This window comes from Phoxinus phoxinus (genome assembly GCF_949152265.1).
Source record: "Phoxinus phoxinus genome assembly, chromosome: 4".
Taxonomy (NCBI): Eukaryota; Metazoa; Chordata; class Actinopteri; order Cypriniformes; family Leuciscidae; genus Phoxinus; species Phoxinus phoxinus.
This window is the reverse complement of record NC_136879.1, coordinates 9,406,287-9,424,424: the sequence shown is the minus strand read 5'-3', so window position 1 is coordinate 9,424,424 and position 18,138 is coordinate 9,406,287. Positions and strand designations below refer to the sequence as shown.

The 18,138-nt window shown below is 41.3% G+C and overlaps 1 protein-coding gene across 2 annotated transcripts in view; it reads right to left on the bottom strand.

Moving 5' to 3' along the window:
* LOC306997276 (cytochrome P450 2G1-like) overlaps positions 1–18,138 on the bottom strand; it is a 55,520-nt gene that overhangs the window by 9,719 nt on the left and 27,663 nt on the right. For both annotated transcript variants that reach the window (XM_079610503.1, XM_079610502.1), the window contains exons 2-5: positions 8,613–8,775; positions 8,380–8,529; positions 8,119–8,279; positions 897–1,073 (exon numbers count right to left, since the gene is read on the bottom strand). In XM_079610503.1, the coding sequence (XP_079466629.1) occupies positions 897–1,073; positions 8,119–8,279; positions 8,380–8,529; positions 8,613–8,775 (651 nt within the window). The remainder of the gene's footprint in view (positions 1–896; positions 1,074–8,118; positions 8,280–8,379; positions 8,530–8,612; positions 8,776–18,138) is intronic.

Sequence of the window (18,138 nt, the reverse complement as noted above, 5' to 3'; positions counted from 1 at the left end):
ATTATTAAAGACGAGCTAGTTGGACCTTTTCGGGTTGAAGATGGACTCAAAATGAACTCCCAAACCTACTGCCAGTTTTTAGAAGATACTTTCTTCAAGCAGTGGTACAGGAAAAAGTCTGCATCTTTCAAGAAGACCATGATTTTTATGCAGGACAATGCTCCATCGCATGCATCGAAGTACTCCAGTGCCTGGCTAGCCAGTAAAGGCCTTAAAGATGAAAGAATAATGACATGGCCCCCTTCCTCACCTGATCTAAACCCTATTGAGAACTTGTGGGCCCTTCTTAAACGGGAGATTTACAGTGAAGGAAAACCGTACACCTCTCTGAACAGTGTATGGGAGGCTGTGGTGTCTTCTGCACAAAAAGTTGATCATCAACAGATCAAGAAACTGACAGACTCCATGAATGGAAGGCTTATAACTGTTATTGAAAAGAAGGGTGGCTATATTGGTCACTGAATTTTTTTTTTTTATGTCAGAAATGTTTATTTGTAAATTTAGTTGTTTGTTTTTTATTCTCACTTTAACAGATGAAAATAAACAAGTGAGATGGGAAAATGTTAATTTTTCATTTTGCTGCATAATAGTTCTGCACACCAAAAGTTGCCTAATAATTGTGCACACATAGATATTGTCATATAAGCCAAAACATAATTTTTATTTCCTAAAATATTCAGGTTTGAGGTTGATTAACAATTTGGATTGACTGAGAGAACTGTGGTTGTTCAATAATAAAAGTTCTCCTCAAAAATACAACTTGCCAAATAATTTTGCACACAGTGTATATATATATACATAATCAGCAAATGATTATGAATAATATATATATATATTATATATTCACACACCAAAAAGATAATGACAACTGATATAAAATCATTGTAAACAGATACCTGATTTAATCTGTTAAGGAAGCAGTCAATAAAATCCTTTGGGTCATTGAAGTCTAAATTCTGCTCATGCTCCTTAACCTTATTCATAATGAAGGATCTGATGTCGTCTATCTCTCTTAAGATGGTGTTATGTCTCCCTGGCAAGTGCTCCATTAGTCGTGGGAAGATGTTGCACAGCTGTTGAGAATGAGAAAATTTAGTTGTAATACATTTTTTCAAATGTATTTACACTACAGTCTGTGGCTCTTATTTGACTCTCCTTTTTTTAGGAGAGTCGAATAACACACTTATCAGGTGTGTTAGATAAGAGAGACAAAATGTGCAGGGATGGGACTGTTCCAGGACCTGGATTGGGAAACACTGGTTTAGAGAATAGCTTTAGTAATGCCAGGTTATGGGTTTGATGGTCTGGATATGCACATGATAGTAACAAAAATTGTATCTTGAATGAATTGCAAATCACTTTAGATAAAAGTCTCTGTCTAATGGACAAAAGTACATGTACAGTTCAAACCTGCCGCAACAACATATATATATATATATATATATATATATATATATATATATATATATATATACATATACATACAGCGGGGAAAATAAGTATTTGACACATCAGCATTTTTATCAGTAAGGGGATTTCTAAGTGGGCTATTATTGACACAAAATTTCCACCAGATGTAGTCATCAAGCCAAATATTTAATTCTTACAAAGAAATCAGAACATTTAAGTCTACAAGTTGAGTCATAATAAACAAAGTGAAATGACACAGGGAATAAGTATTGAATACACTTTATTTAATACTTTGTAGAAAAGCCTTTGTTGGTGATTACAGCTTCTAGACTCTTGTATGGAGAGACAAGTCGTCCCATTGCTCAGGAGTGATTCTGGCCCATTCTTCCACACAAATGGTCTTTAAATCTTGAAGGTTCCTTGGGCCTCTTTTATGAACTTTGATCTTCAGTTCTCTCCATTGATTATCTATGGGATTTAGGTCAGGTGATTGACTGGGCCATTCAAGCAGCTTGATTTTCTTTCTTTGAAACCACTTCATTGTGTCCTTGGCCTTGTGTTTGGGATCATTGTCTTTTTTAAATGTCCATATATGTATATATATATATATATATAATCCATATTGTCCAAGCTAAGAGGTTTGAGGCTTAGGGTGTACTCACACTAGGCACGGTTGCCATGAACCGGGCCCGAGTACGATTGTCCCCCCTCCCCACTCCCCCTCTGGCCCGCACTCCCATAGGGTTTCAGCATTCGTGCCGGAGCACGCTTACGTCATTATGATGAGACGGTTTCGGGATAAACAGAGCGGCGCTCTCTGAACACAATGGAGTCCATCGCTATGTTTTCTTTGTGGATAATTTTGTGTCGTTTGGTCCACGGTGGTCCACAGCCCTCTCACAGCCTGTTGTTAAACAGATGTGTCGCCTTAGTGGCGCGAAAATTTTCACGTAATCGTGCTGCTCGTATGAGGAGGTTTGCAAGGTACCAGCTGAAGTGCAGCACGGACTTTGCAGCTTTGATTACGGACTACAGTTCCCGTACACGCGTCCTGTTCCGTGCTCCAGCACGGTTAGCCCTCACACTGCATGCGAACCGCGCCCGAGTCCAACTGAACCGTGCTCTGGCCCACCTCTTCCAAGCGGGCCAGGGCCGGCTAATCGAGCCGCGCCCGGGCACGGTTCGGAGCACTCACACTAGTCAAACGAACCGTGCTTTGGTGGTCAAACGCACTCGGGCACGGTTCAAACTGGCTAGTGTGAGTACACCCTTAGTGTTTAACTTGTAGTTCGGTTCGCTTGGTCCAGTTTTGTAGACATCTAACACAAATGAAGTCAGTCTGATTAGTAATAAGTGAAGGTAATGCTGTTTGTGGAGTTGTTTAATCCTTCTCTGCTGAGATCTTGAGAGATTTAATATTTTCTTTTATCTTTAGTTGATTTCATCTAAGGCTATGGCTGGAAGTCAGTTTTAGCACTAAGTGTTTTTACTAGTCTCTTTTTCTTTTCTCTTCTTTCTTTCAGTGATTCTGCTGGTTAACAGGCTCATTAAGACTCAATATTTAATATACACTGATTTTGTGGCTCAGATAAGGTCCAGTTGTGGTTTATTTCTTTGCTCTTGCTGACATGTGGCATTGCTATGGTCTGCTTGTGGCCCAGATCTGGCAAACAGGAGTGAGCCATCACAATGTTGCTATGGGGTGGAGTGCTAGTAAGTGCTAATGTGGATTTCTGTCTAGATATGTAATAAACATTTTGCAAAATAAAACCTCAAAAAGGTTAATTATAGATACACTAAGACAGAAACTCACCTGCTTATCGCTCATTTTCAGCTGTAAGCAAAGGCAAGCGTATTTTAAATCAGTGCTTCTCCCGGGAGACTAGCGTTAAATTGAACGATCCCCTAGCTTAGCGCCATCTGCTTTTTTGGGAGAGGAAGTTGCTCAATTGCTCAATTATCACTGCATTTGTGAGAAAATCGAGCCGAGAGATCTCATAAAAAGCCAAGTGCCCCATAATCGTAAAAGACAGATACAGTCATGGCCAAAATTGTTGGCACCCCTGGTAAATATGATCAAAACTGGCTGTAAAAAATAAATCTGCATTGTTTATCCCTGATCTTTCATTCAAAAAATTGCCAAAATTCTAACCTTTCATTGAAGCAAGAGAATTGAAAGTGGGGCTAAATCACATTATGAAATAAATGTTTTTCTCCAAAACACGTTGGCCACAATTATTGGCACCCTTTTATTAAATACTTTTTGCAACCTCCTTTTGCCAAGATAACAGCTCTGAGTTTTCTCCTATAATGCCTGATGAGTTTGGAGAACACCTGACAAGAGATCAGAGACCATTCCTCCACACAGAATCTCTCCAGATCCTGCAGATTCCCAGATCCATGTTGGTGCTTCTTCTCTTCAGTTCAGCCCACTCATCTTCTATAGGGTTCAGGCCAGGGACTGGGATGGCCATTGCAGATCTTGGTTTTGTGCTCAGTGACCCATTTTTGTTTTGATTTTGATATTTGTTTTTGGATCACTGTGCTGTTGGAAGATCCAAACATGGCCCGTTATAAGATTTCTAGCCCCGGCTGTTAGGTTTCGATTTTTTATCTGTTGGTATTTGATCCAATCCATGATGCCATGTATCTGAACAAGATGTCCAGGACCTCTGGCAGAAAATTAGGCCCACAGCAGTAAAGATACAGCAGAGTATTTCATTTTACACATGGGGTACTTTTTTATCCCTGTGTGCACCAAACCCATCTGTTTGCTGCCAAAAAAGCTATTTCTTTGTTTGACTTTCTCTGTTAAAAGGCACACTATGCAATATTTGTACCTTAATATAACAGCTTCAAAGTCATTTTGATGGTAAACGAACACGTAGTAGGGCGAATCATCCCGATAGCAAAGCAGGGGGGGACGCTGCTTGGAAAACCAGCAATGCAGGTTTGAGAGTTGGCGCCTCGACAAATCTCGCGAGAATCACAACTTGCTTTACGGCATGATGTCACATACATCAACAGCATATGAAGCAGCCTCTATGGAAGACACTAGCACGCATTTCAGACGTGAATCATGGCAGAGACGAAGAAAGCGCGGTCAGGGGATCAGGCCGTGAGTGCAGAGACGGCTCTGCGTGAGTGGTACGACAGTAACGTTAAATATAAGTACTCCACAGCAACTTGGATGTTGTTGCGCCTGTGAGAATTCGGACTGTTTCCTTTGGTCATACTGCTCCCTGGTTTACTTCTGATCTGCGTCTGCTAGATACAAAAGGCCGACAACTGGAACGTTGTCGACAACATGCAAGATTTGGTTTAACTGTACACAAGGAAATGTATGATCATCATATCAGAGACTATAAGGAAGCACTTTCTATGGCTAAATCAAATTATTATGCCAATTTAATAAATTCTGGTGGTGGGAATACACAATTATTATTCTCTACAATGAATAATATTTTGAGACCACCTGATACTTTTTCATTAAATTCACACTCTACTACTTTATATGATACTTTTATGATAGACTTATTTTAACTATAAAATCGAAATTATTCATAAAAACTTGAAAACTAACAACAATGTGGCAATGTACCAGCTTCTCTTTTCAAGTCGACTTCTCTTTAACAGCTTTTTCTAGTTTCTATTTGCCTATGGCTGATGAAATAGCTGAATGTATGCAAAAATTTAAATCAACAAGTTTTCAATCTGATCCTATTCCTACATATCTAGTTAAGGCTTGTCAACCTTATTTGTTACTTCTGATAACTCAAATCATACATTCTTCCCTTATTACTGGTATTGTACCTTCATCTCTTTAAGTAGCAGCTATAAATCCTATACCTAAGAAACCAGTCGACCCATTTCTTTTCTTTCTAAATTATTGGAAAAAATAGTTGCTTGACAGGTACATGATCATTTAATAGAGAATAACCTGTTTCAGCAATTTCAGTCTGCCTATTGCTCATTTCATAGCACAGAGACCGCACTAATTAAAGTCATTAATGATTTGTTGATGGCTGCGGATTCTGGACTTTTATCAATACTAATTCTTCTTGACTTAAAGGGGTCATGACATGAGAAACCAAATTTGCCTTGATCTTTTGGTATATAAGAGGTCTTTGTACCATTAAAACGTCCTGCAAGTTTCATAGCTTAAGACGTCCTCCCCATTATAAACAAATCATTTATTTAATCAAGCTCTAAATACAGCTCGTTCTGGATCCATGGTAAGAAGTGACGTCACGGTACGAAGTGACGTACCAGCGTTTGCATATGACCGCCTCCAGCGCAAGGCAACTACGCTTAAAGCGCAAGACAACTACGCTCATTTCGTATAAATGTCGCGCCCGCGCGCTGCGCGCCTCACAAGTGTTCAGTCGACGGACAGCGAGTGGGTCTGTGTACAGGGAAATTACGATGCCGCAGATGTGCTGTTCCTGGCTGTGGACAAACAACATCTTTGAATACGCTGTCGATAGATCCAGTCATCAGGGAAAAATGGATGCACTTTATTTTTTGCGGACGTCTCAGTCACGGCAGTGTTAGTTTAAGCATTTGTTCTATACATTTGAAGGATGACTGTTTTGAGAACAAATCCCAATATGATGCTGGCTTTGCCAGAAAACTGTTGCTCAAAGATAAGTCCGTGCCGACTATTCTGGGCTCAACAACGACGACGCAAACTGTAAGTAATGTATTTAAAACTTTAATGTATTTAAAACTTTAAACTACTTTTTAAATACGCGGAATACGCAAATGTTCTGGCTGGGGGCGTTAATAATTGATGCATAAGCACTGACGTTAGCCAATCATAACAGTGGGCGTTAACACTGAACTCTTAAAGGGGAAACACCCCCAAAACAGACTGTTTGAATCAGAGGATGAGAAACAGGGTGGGAAAAGGTCATAAATCACTACATTTTAAAAAAAAATTGTAAAAAAAACTATAGTAATACTATATTTGCACCTAAGGGAACATAATAATAAAATAAAAAAAACCATGTCATGACCCCTTTAAGTGCAGCTTTCAACACCATTTCTCATGGTATTTTAGTTGAGAGGTTGCTTTCCATTGGAATTACTGGTATTTCTCTTTGTAATGACTGAGAAAAATCAGACACAATTATTTGGTACATACCAAACAATCTTTAAAACTCTGAGATCTGGGGTCGCATCCCCCAACTAGGACAAGAAGGTCTTGGTTACCATGACTACACTCTAAAAAATGCTGGGTTGTTTCAACCCAATTTTGGGTAAAATATGGACAAACCCAAACTTTGGGTTAAAAATGTAATGTAAAAATTTAACCCAACGGCTGGGTTTGTCCATATTTTACCCAAAATTGGGTTGAAACAACCCAGCATTTTTTAGAGTGTACGATCAGATAGGTTGGTTTTATTGCTGGTAAAGAATGTGGTCACTAGAAGAAAGAGAGGCCATAACAGACTTTTGCTGCATTCATTTCTGGACGAACTGATCTGTAAAGGAACCTGCACCCCTACTGTATGAATGATTTACTGTCTTGTGTAGTGTCTGTTGATACTATTGTCTCTGATACTATGTATTTTATGATAGAACCAACGGTCAGTGTAACCCCACCTGTATTGTGTCTCCAATCTAATTAATCCTCATGTATTGACACACACTTTAGTGTACATCACCTTCGCATAGAATGCAGTGTGAGTTATATCTATAACTATAAATGGACACAAACAGCAAGGGCCATGTCTGACCACCCTTAAAACAAAAGGTCATAAATCGTACCAACGAGGAACCTCCCGTTTGGAAATCCCCCTTTCTTATTGGTTGAGTCAACCCTTAGGGGCTGAACCTTTCTCAGACTTCAAATAGCACTACACAAGCCCTTCCCTCTCTCTTGGTCCTTCCTGATGAGAAGATGATGCTGTGATCCCATCCCCCAGTGAGTGCAAGAAGGTCTTGGTTACCATGACCACGATCAGATAAGTTGGTTTTATGGCTGTTAAAAAATGTGGTCACATGCTCAAGACAGAGACAATGAGGGAGACAGAAACAATATTTAATACAGACTTTGCTGCATTAATCATTTATCTGGTCTATAAATTAACATACATTCCAGAACATTGTGTGTGATATGCCAAGTGTGAACACAGCCTTGCAATCAAAAGTAGTGTGTGTTTACACTTTCCATGTTTGGTTCGATTAAACGAATCATGTTGCGATTGTTCTGTTAGTGCCGTTCAGTTGAACATGTGTGATCGCTGCCATCCGTACCAGACCCAGACCGCTGAAAGGATTTATTTTTTTTTGGTCTGGACCAAGCAGACCAAGCGAACCGAACTACAAGTGTGAACACACCCTTACAAACAGTTTGTCCAACAATTTTGTGTTATTCATGTGAGAGTGAATATTGATTAAGCTGCTCCTTATGAAGGGACTTTTCAAATCAATCATACAGGGTTTCAATTTTGGTTAGGGTGCTGTCTGTCAAAATGTTAAAATTTTGACAATTGACCTGTGCTAGGAAAAAAGTATAAGAGGTTTAGATAATTTACTCAACCTAACCTAATACTGATTCAATCTTTCCCCCTTGTTCTTTATATTTTTATTTATGTTTCTTAAACATAAAGTTCTTTGTTCCAGGGCACAGCTGCAATGGTTCTAAACAGAATTTGAAATAATACTTTTCTGTTCTTTTACCACACTGTCTCATCTGCTTACCTGGCCCCAAGGGCTGCTGACAAAGCGCACAATTCTGGAGATGATCTGGAGCAAGTGCAGGAAGCTTTTGTCATCATAATCAAAGCGCTGCCCAAACACCAGGGAACAGATCACGTTGGACACAGCCCGGCTCAGGAAAAAGACTGGGTCGACTGGTTTAGCTGAAGGAGAAAACCTTACCATTATAATTTTTAGCGCAGAACTGTCAACATATACAAATCCTAGTACATAATAAATGGAGCGTGTTTGTCAGTTCCTCACATCTGGTTTCTTCAAAACTCTTCAGCAAATGCTCACTCTCTTCTTGAATCCACTGTTCCATTCTTTTACGGCCCATTCCAAAATCCCTCAGTGTGGTGATAGTGAACCGCCTCAGTTGACGCCAGCGTTCACCATTACTGACGATCAGACCTACAAATATTTAATCTAGACTAAATTACTTCGAACTGATAGTATCTGTTTATAAAACAAAATTAAACCAGCATCACTTGTACCATAGCCTTTCATAACTCTGTTTAGAAAGGGAATGGGGGCTCTGGGAGCAAAGTCATCTGCCTGGTCCACTAGAGCCTCTTTCACTGTATCAAAACCGACCAGAACCACCATTCTTTGAGGCCCGAGATACACCGTCATCACAGGCCCATAGGTTTTGCTCCACTGTTGAGAAAACAGACTTTGCTATCACACATCAGTGCAAGGTTGGATAATTCATTACATTTACATTTATACATTTACTTTTCTGGGTACTCAAAGCACTTTTACATATAATCTCATCATCCACCACCAATGTGCAGCATCCACCTGGATGATGCGACGGCAGCCATATTGCGTCAGAACGCACAGCTTACTGGTGGTGCTACTGGTGTTGTGTCATGTTGTCATTGGTTCATTGTTTAATTGTTCACAGGTGTCCCTTGTCTAGTCATTAGTCTTGTGTATTTAAGCCCTCATGTTTGCCCTGTGTCTTTGTAATGTTTTGTGTAACCAGTGTTTTTAAGCCTCATGTCAAGTCTGTGTTCTTGTTTCTAGTTTCATGCCGTACCATGATTTTGTTTTATGTTTGATCTTGTTTTTGGATTGTTTTGTTAATAAACTGCACTTGGGTTTTCAACAAGCTTGCCTCTAGTGGACTATAAACGTTACAGATGGAGAGGAGACAGAGTGATTCCAGTTTTGTTACAAGAACGTTGTCGAAATATCCAGTGTTGGTTATGGGAACGTAAAAAATGACTAGTTTTCTTGACGTTAGTGGAACGTGTTTTTGAAGGTATGATGTTCCTCAAACATTCATTCAACTTAATTTTGATTAACAATTAAAAATTCTAGAAACGTTGATTTTTAACATTCCAAGAACATAAAAATGTCCAGTTTCCTGAATGTTAATAGAATGTTATTGAAAGGTTAGAATGATGTTCCTGAAACATTCTTTCAATCATTCAAACACCTACTGTGAACAAGCACTGAAAGAAAGACTCAGAACAGCGTGAGCGGCTGGCGTACTGTTTCTCCAGGATGGGGGTGAATGGGCACCTGCACACAACTATACACACAGACGAGTGTTAGGGTGCTCCCCACATCGGGAAGGCTGGATGCCCCCAGGAAGGATTCGGAGTGACAGGGTATATCAACCTTTATCACACTCGTGCATACCTTAATGACTCAACACTCCCACACGTGAACACTTCAATTGTAAGCACTGCAATTCCACAAATACTCCATTTTACTCCATTCCGCCTGGGTCAATCCATCAGCCTCGCGTATTCAGACAGGAGGAGGGGTGTGACGTAGTTCGGGCTGCGTGAGAATTCGTTCGAGAACGTGTCTTCATACCATCAACTTCAAACACTCACAAGAGAGGAACAGCAAACAGACACGAGCCTTCCAGTATTTCATAATGACCCCATGAACACAGACGAAGTATTTCTGTAGCAATTAGGAAATAGATACTTATCTTCACAGTGGTTTTACAGATACTGGTCTTCACACTCGCAATGGCAATCCTCTTTACCGATACTGGTCTTCACACTCGCAATGACAATCCTCTTTATAGATACTGGTCCTCACACTCGCAAAGACGATCCTCTTCCCAGCTAGCTTCCCACCCAGCCTCTTCCCCATTTTGTCCATTTAAATGGGGAAAAATCAAAGATAACGTCAGTAAATTATGGAGTGCCGCAGGGATCTGTATTAGGCCCCCTGCTATTCTCAATTTATATGCTGCCACTTGGTAATATTATAAGAAAACATGGAATAAGTTTCCACTGTTATGCTGATGACACTCAATTATATATTTCATCAAGACCAGATGATAACACTAAATTATCTAAAATGACAGAGTGTGTTAAAGATATAAAATATTGGATGACGTGTAATTTTCTTCTATTTTTTCAGATAAAAAAAAAGAGGTATTACTGATTGGTCCAAAAAACTGGCCACAAAACCTCTTACAATACAACCTTAATCTAGATGGACGTCCTGTTACTTTATCCTCTACAGTAAAAGACCTGGGTGTTATACTAGACCGCAACTTGTCTTTTGAAAATCATATTTCAAATGTCACAAGAACAGCCTTTTTCCACCTTAGAAACATTGCTAAGCTACGTAATATGCTATCAGTTTCTGATGCAGAAAAGTTAGTTCATGCATTCATGACCTCGAGACTAGATTACTGTAATGCTTTATTAGCTGGTTGTCCTGCATCCTCCGTAAACAAGCTACAGTTAGTCCAAAATGCAGCTGCTAGAGTTCTTACTAGGTCAAGAAAATATGATCATATAACACCAATTTTATCATCTCTACACTGGTTACTGTAGCACCATTTGCCAGATGTTGATAGATAAAGCATACATGTTCTATTTTGTTGACTTATTGCATGACTAAGAGGTTTCTTGACATTTTGCTAAACTTGGACAAACACAGACTTTGTGATTTAATGCATTCCAAAGTGCCTTCTCCCTTTTTCAGAGACATTAAGTGTGTGCTGAAAGCTTTTAGCTGATTCTGTGCTTAGATAAGGTGAGGTATCCTGGGGTTTTAATTTAATTTATCATCGGGTGAGGATGTACACCCCGCATCTGGGTTCTTTCTCAGGGACCCCTGTAGTGAAAGTTCCCTTCATGTATTGTTATAAGCCGCACGCACATACACACACAAACACGTTTTACACCCATGAGGTCAAAACAGGTCACACACGTATCTCGCACGTCCCACACACACACACGGTGGGGGCGAATCACAGACACATACACGCACAGAATTCTAAAAGTGAGAAAAACGTTGTTTTGTGAGAATGCAACATTCTGTTTGAAACGGCGATTAACAAGCATGCAGAATCTGACGTAGAATGCGCGTTCACCGGATGAAAACAACCAGTAGAAACGCTTAATACCCAAAAATCAATATAGCTCTCTTTAACCTAGTCTAAACTCTATAGAATTTGGTATGGTTGCAAACCCTAAAATTAGACGAATTCGAATCTGTTTTGAGAAGCAAACTATTATGCATTATTAAACATTTACCGATGTGTAGAATAATGTCAGAATAAACTCTGAACTCTCATCATGCGTGGAATAGGCGTGCCATACAGACAAAGGGAGTCTTGGCGCCACAGAATCCCCACTCGTGATTGGCTCCCAGACTCAGAATGGGCGTGCTCCGATTTCATTCATATTTTGGAGACGAGCCAAGAAGCTCGGTTCTTTCTCTTCGTCTTCCGCTCTTCAATTCTAGTTTACCACTCTAGTCTCTGATTCTAGTCTGACGGCTAGTCTCTCTAACTCTTAGCTTTAACCCCGCTTCAAGAGAGCCTTGCTCTCCGTTTACTTTCCGTTTCTAAGACTAAGTCTTTATTTTTATACAAGTTTTAAAGCTACTTCCTTGATCCAGCGTTTTAACGAGCGAAAGCTTAGCGTCTCCACTCTGCGCAAAACCAACCACGTGACGCATCCCGGAAACCCTCGAGGCTCCAAAAGAAACAACACGAGCACCAGACGACTTTCCAACGACAACACAGTAGGCTAATTCTGAATCTGATCTTGAAACAAAGCTAGTTAAGGTTGTCTGAGAAATCCTCCGGTCTCTTGATTAATGAAAGTATTCCTTAAACTGTGTAATTTCTCTCTCTCACCTCTCTCATATCTCTCTCTCTCTCTCTCCATCTCTTTGGTTAATATCGTGTTATTATATATACACGCTACGTAATCGTTTTATAATCATTTGTTTTGTTTATGCATATTGTTATACTCTTGATCGTGTAACCTACGTACTTTTAAAGTGTCTTTTATTAAACTTCATTTTAATCTTCGTCTGAATTTCTGTTTTATGAATCCATAATCTGAAATCCCTGAAAATCAGATTTTCTATGCTACCATTTAAAAACGCTCTACCACACTTTTAAACATTGCATAGTTTACATATTCCAGATCTGATCTCTTGAAGAGTAAGTTGTATCCATTATGGCCATATGGATGTAATCTTGCTTGCCAAGAGCTAGACGGATCGAAGTGTTGAGGTAAATATTATATGTATACGCATTAGTGGTTAAAGTTGTATTTCCAAGTACGACTGATTAAAATCATTCCCCTTCCCTGTATGAATTAGTATCACGAGTAAATCGGATACATATTCATATCGGTTCAAGGCGGTACAAGCCCATATTTAGAACCATTTTAGAGCGTATGCAAATAATATTCATCAAAACCATGATTATTTAATTTCCCATTTGAGTGCTAATTTCCCCAAGTTATACTCAAAGTCAGTATTGCTACAGATTAATGGTGGAGAATGCGGGCAATTTTCAAATTTCAGTGTGGATTCATATGCATATTGTATTCAGATGTGATTTATGAATATTAATAACTGTACAACCGTTGAATTGTGTATTACGTCGACACCAAGCAGAAGCTTGTGAAACGCAGCACGACTGGCAGAGAATCTAAAAACATTCTCCCCAGCCCTCCTGTGTGTTACAGTATTAAAAAACTGTCCAGTTAAATGTGCAGAAAAAAAAAACTCTGACATAACTGTGTACACTTTTTATACTGTTTAATTACGTTTGTAAGAACGACGAAATCTTCTTAGTAAACGTTTAAACCGGTAAAGATAAGACCTTCAGAAGCGAGGCTCCTTCTGTAAAGGCACTATAAGCTAGCTAACGTGGACTCGAGTGAAAGCGTACGGACTAGCTACCCGTGATAAGCTCTTATTTCGTTTCCCGTTGATTCCGTGCGAAAATACGCGCAAAAGACCGATCGTGGTGTTTTCTAGGGTAAATAGGAACTCCTCGTATTGATTTGACTGTGAAGAAAACCAGTAAATGCTTGTAATTTATGCACGCTGTAAATTGTTTTGGTAAAAAAGCATACTACTGTAAACCGTGTACAGAGCTCGAGCGCGCCATCGCGTGGCATAAAACAGCTCATGCAAGTTTATAGCGTCTCTCTCTGAACTTCGATCCCACTTGTCTGTGACGTAATTCTGTGAGCAGAATTGCGCCATCGCGTGGTTGAAACAGTGAAGTGCATGCTTTCAAATCATTGTCCCCTCTGAACTTTAACCCCACGTGTCTGTGACGTAATTCTGTGAGCAGAATTGCGCCATCGCGTGGTTGAAACAGTGAAGTGCATGCTTTCAAATTATTGTCTTCTGAACTTTGATCCCACTAGTCGGTGACGTCATTCTGTGAGCAGAAGGGCGCCATCACGTGGAGGTAACTCGCAAGTGCAAGCTAGTCAGTTTTTCCTTTGAAACTCTAACAACAGTTTCTAACTGTTAGCGAAATTGCGCCATCGCGTGGACGATAGAGGTTAAGACAATTTTTGCTCTTCCAAATTAAACTTAGAGGTTTAATGAATGAACTGTTTAAATACAGATTCGAACTTAAAGCTGTTTATTTTGAAAAATAAACTTTTCTGTTTTGGATTGAGGCAGTTTATGTGAGTTTATTTCAACAAAGTGAATTAAATTTCAGCCATAAACCCCTTAAGCCAAACATTTTCTCAGAACTTTCTCTTTGCAATCTCATCTCTGAACCTTCTGAGTTTATCTGTCTCAGCTAATAACTTCTAATAACTTCAGGTTGTGATGATTATTGTCTGAAACTATTATAACTCTTTGAAATATTTTTATTTCACTGTTTTGGTTGGTTTTGTTTTGGTTTGTTTGTTTTCTCCAAGTGCATTTAGACTTGAGGTGAAAGACAGGAAAGGTGACCCCTCCCCAGTCCGTCAAAAGCCCACCTGAAAGAGAAGCGCCCCCTGGTGTTGACATCATTCCCAGGTCTGGCTAGCAGCCTTCTACCAACTCCATGCTGTGTTAATCCAACCTATACCTCTTCCCTTTCAGGATTTTATAATCATTTCATTAAGGAATATTATAAAACCAATATAATTTCTGTGAAATTTCCCAGGCTTACTTAGTTTTGATTTAAACCAGTTGTTCAATTGTGTTAAACAAACTAGGTGAACCACTGGAGAAGAGAAGTAACCCTTAGTGGCCCCCGCAGTCCACTACCGCAGCTTAAAAACGCCGACCACTCCTTGTTTCAACGACCTCGGTTATTGTCCAATTTGGGTCAGACTAAGTTTCAATTTTTGTTTGTTGATTTTACCCCTGTTATTGTTTCTTTTCAGGTTGGATTAATTTTCTCAAATTAATTTTAAAATCTGAGTGTTTTCTTTATTTATTCCATTTCTAGTTATTTCCCCCGCAGAAATTTCTCAGTCTGGTCAAGCAAAAAAAAAAAAAACCTTTTAGCCTTGAAGCTTATTATCTCTCCTGTGTATGTTCATAGGTACGATCCCAGTATCTGTGGTGAACCGAGGGAGCCGGGCCGATCTCCGTGAGTGTGATTCCTGACTGGTGCTAATAGCATTTCGGCCGTGGTGGGACTCGTGAGTCTTTTCAATCTCTAACCTACTGCTGCGGCACGCAAGAGCTAACCTTGAACCCACACTCTGAAGGGTCAGTCACGCCAAACCGTTTCAATTTTGGGAGTTAATCCATCCGGGGCCCAAAGGGGCCACTCCGGCTTCGCTGGAGGGTTCGGAAAGACACCCAAGTTTTGTTGCATAAGGCTGGCTGATACCTCAGAGGCGCCGGGGGCTTCAAGGCAGAGTATCTTGTTTGAGAGGGCGCAGCAGGGGAAATAGAGTAACGAAAAAGATCCAGGGCTCACTGCGGAGGAGTGTCTGGAGGCACTGGAAAAGGTTGACTCGCTCCGGAGGCCGGCTGGTGTGACCTCAAACTCTCCACAGGTAAACTGACATTGAGTAAAATACACCCATTTATTATAGGCCCGAATACTAGGTATTCGCCCGTAGCATATTTTAAGTGTCTATTTCACTCTTTTTCCCTACGATATACACCCCTCTTAGGTTTCCTGCCCCAAAAGCTGCGAACCTGACACCTCTATCACCATCTCTAACAGAGAAGTGTAGCTGAAGGCCCCTTTAAATCCAATAACACCCACTGTGACACTAGTTGCCACCCTTTAGAACAGACCAACCAAGTTCAGGTTCTTTTAGTGCACTGAGATTTTGTTCTGTTTTGTTTTGTTCTGTTGATTTTGTTTCCTTTCAGTTACCAAGAGACCTGAGGAACTAAATAGTCAACCAGCTAAGCCAGACTACTGCCTGGCGACTCTATTGGGGGCCCTAGCCTATCCGTGCATTGGCCCCTCCTAACTGTCTGAAAGTCAGTTAGCCAAATTTACTATAGACGGCCCCGCCGTACTATAACCTAGTAGCCTGCCTACAAGTGTGCGATTGGTCTTGTCTGTGTGTGTGTTTGTTGTGTTTCTCTCGCCGCAGTGAGCCATAATGTCGCGTACCAGCAGCCCAGCAGCCCATTGGCGGGACCTGGACGCGTGGTTACGAGCCATGACAGCCAGCTCCCTGCCCCAAGCAGCGGACCTGTCGACTCTCACCAGAGAACAGCTGGACAACGACCTGGACCTGCTCGTGACCCACGACCCCACACACCCCTATGGCTCTAAAGAATGGTCCTGACTCGTCGGAAGCGTGGCCCGTAATCTCCTAAGTCAAGCCCAACTTGCAGAGAAGGACAACATCCTTCTTCAGGAGGACAACGCCAAGCTAAAGGAGGAAGCTGCACAGTTGAAACTGCAGCTGGAGGACGCTCGTCGGCAAAAGGACCAAGTGCAAAGTCGTCTGGAGGAGCTACAGGAGGAGCTCAACGAGGAGGACGACACCAGCGCCGATCAGCACCAGGATCTACAGCAACTTCAAGAGGCCATGGAAAACCTGCGCCTAGAGACCAAAGAGCAAGTGGACGCCGAAAAACGCATCTCGGCTGAACTGAATGATCAAGTGCAGCATGGAGCGACTCTTCTGGAAAGAGCAGAGGCGGCCCTGAGAGACAGAAACGCAAAATTCAGAGCGTGTGAAAAGCATTTACACACTGCCAAAGCTGAAATTTCCGAACTTTTGAAACACAAGCTTCAAGGTGAGCCGGGGGGAGACACACACTACACTCCGTCTCCCCTCCACAGCCACGCCCCACCTCTCAGCCACACACCCAAAGCTGAAGGGGGCGACGATGGGAACAGTCAGGTCCCCACCCAGACGGGACGGGCTGTTTCCCATAACTCCTACTCCAAGAACCTTGACAAGCTGGCAAGGAACATTCCACAGTTCTCGCCACAGCCAACAGGTGGTAGTGACATTCATTTGTACTTGCAAGATGTGGAGTTTCATCTACAAACAATTCCCGACGTCACAGATTGGGACAAACTGTACCTCCTCAGGATTACGTCTAGCCGTGACGTACGGAGCTTCCTGGATCGACAACCAGACACTGTCAAAATGGATTACAAACAGCTACGCCAAGCTCTGGTCCGTGAGTTTTCTGATCCAGACACTGACCAGGGGTTCATCAAAGCACTGGACGTCAAGCAAGCCAGGCTGGAAACCCCACAAGCCTACTACAACAGACTCAGACAGTCCTACTTCGGAGCCCTGAATGAGTCTCACATGGAGGAAGATATGAATTTCAGAACTTTGTTCCTAAGAAACTTGCATCCAACCATTAGCCATCACCTGGGTGTGCTAGCGTGCCCTAAGACTATGAACACACAGCAACTCCGTGACTTAGCCCACAAGGCTTATATTAAGCAGAAAACTGCTTCTGAAAAGACCAAAAATCCCACTGTTTATGCTGTCTCTCAGCCCTTTCCAGAACTTCCACTAGAGGGCGCCAAACAGCACACCTACAAGTCTGCCAACAGAGAGTCAAGACCGTTTCAAGCCAGCAGAGGGCAGCGTGGTCGTGGAGGGGGTCACACCAGACAACGCCAAGAGCGTGTTGATGAATTCTGTGACCGGCCCAGGCCTGCTCACCACCACCCAGGTGAGAACACCTGGGATCAAAGCCGGCGACCCAAGAAACGCCAACCAGCCTCTCCCCGAACCACAAGCCCTGAGAATCGTCCACAGAGTCCCGCTCAACGACGTGGTGGTAAGCCCAAGCCAGAGCCCACCTCCAAAGGAAACAACCCCGCTGCAGCTGACTCAGCTGAACTTCTAGACATGCTGAGAGATGTAACAACATTTACTATGTATAATACGTTTGTAAGGGTCAATTTAGCTCAAAGGAATTATGAATTAACTTATAGGGAATCTTCAAAAGAATCATTCATACGGCCGAGCAAATGACTCGTTCAGCGTTCATTTGAACGGGCCGTAACTGCAGCTCTGCAGCGGATGTAAATATCCAAACTATAGTGAAAACACTATTTATTAGCAAGGTAACTTAGATCAGCAGTTTAAGACATTAAATTCGTAAGCACATAACACAAGAACAATTATCTTTCAAATATAAGCAAGACTTTATTGATTATTCTAACACATAAAACTAATATCTAACACAAACACACGCACACACACATTCATACGAGTTGCAGAAAGAGAGAGTGAGGAAAGAATGAGTTTTAAGAGCAAGGTGATGAAATCCCAAGTTTCTATATGTACTTATAAGACATGACCTGAACGAACCATCAATACT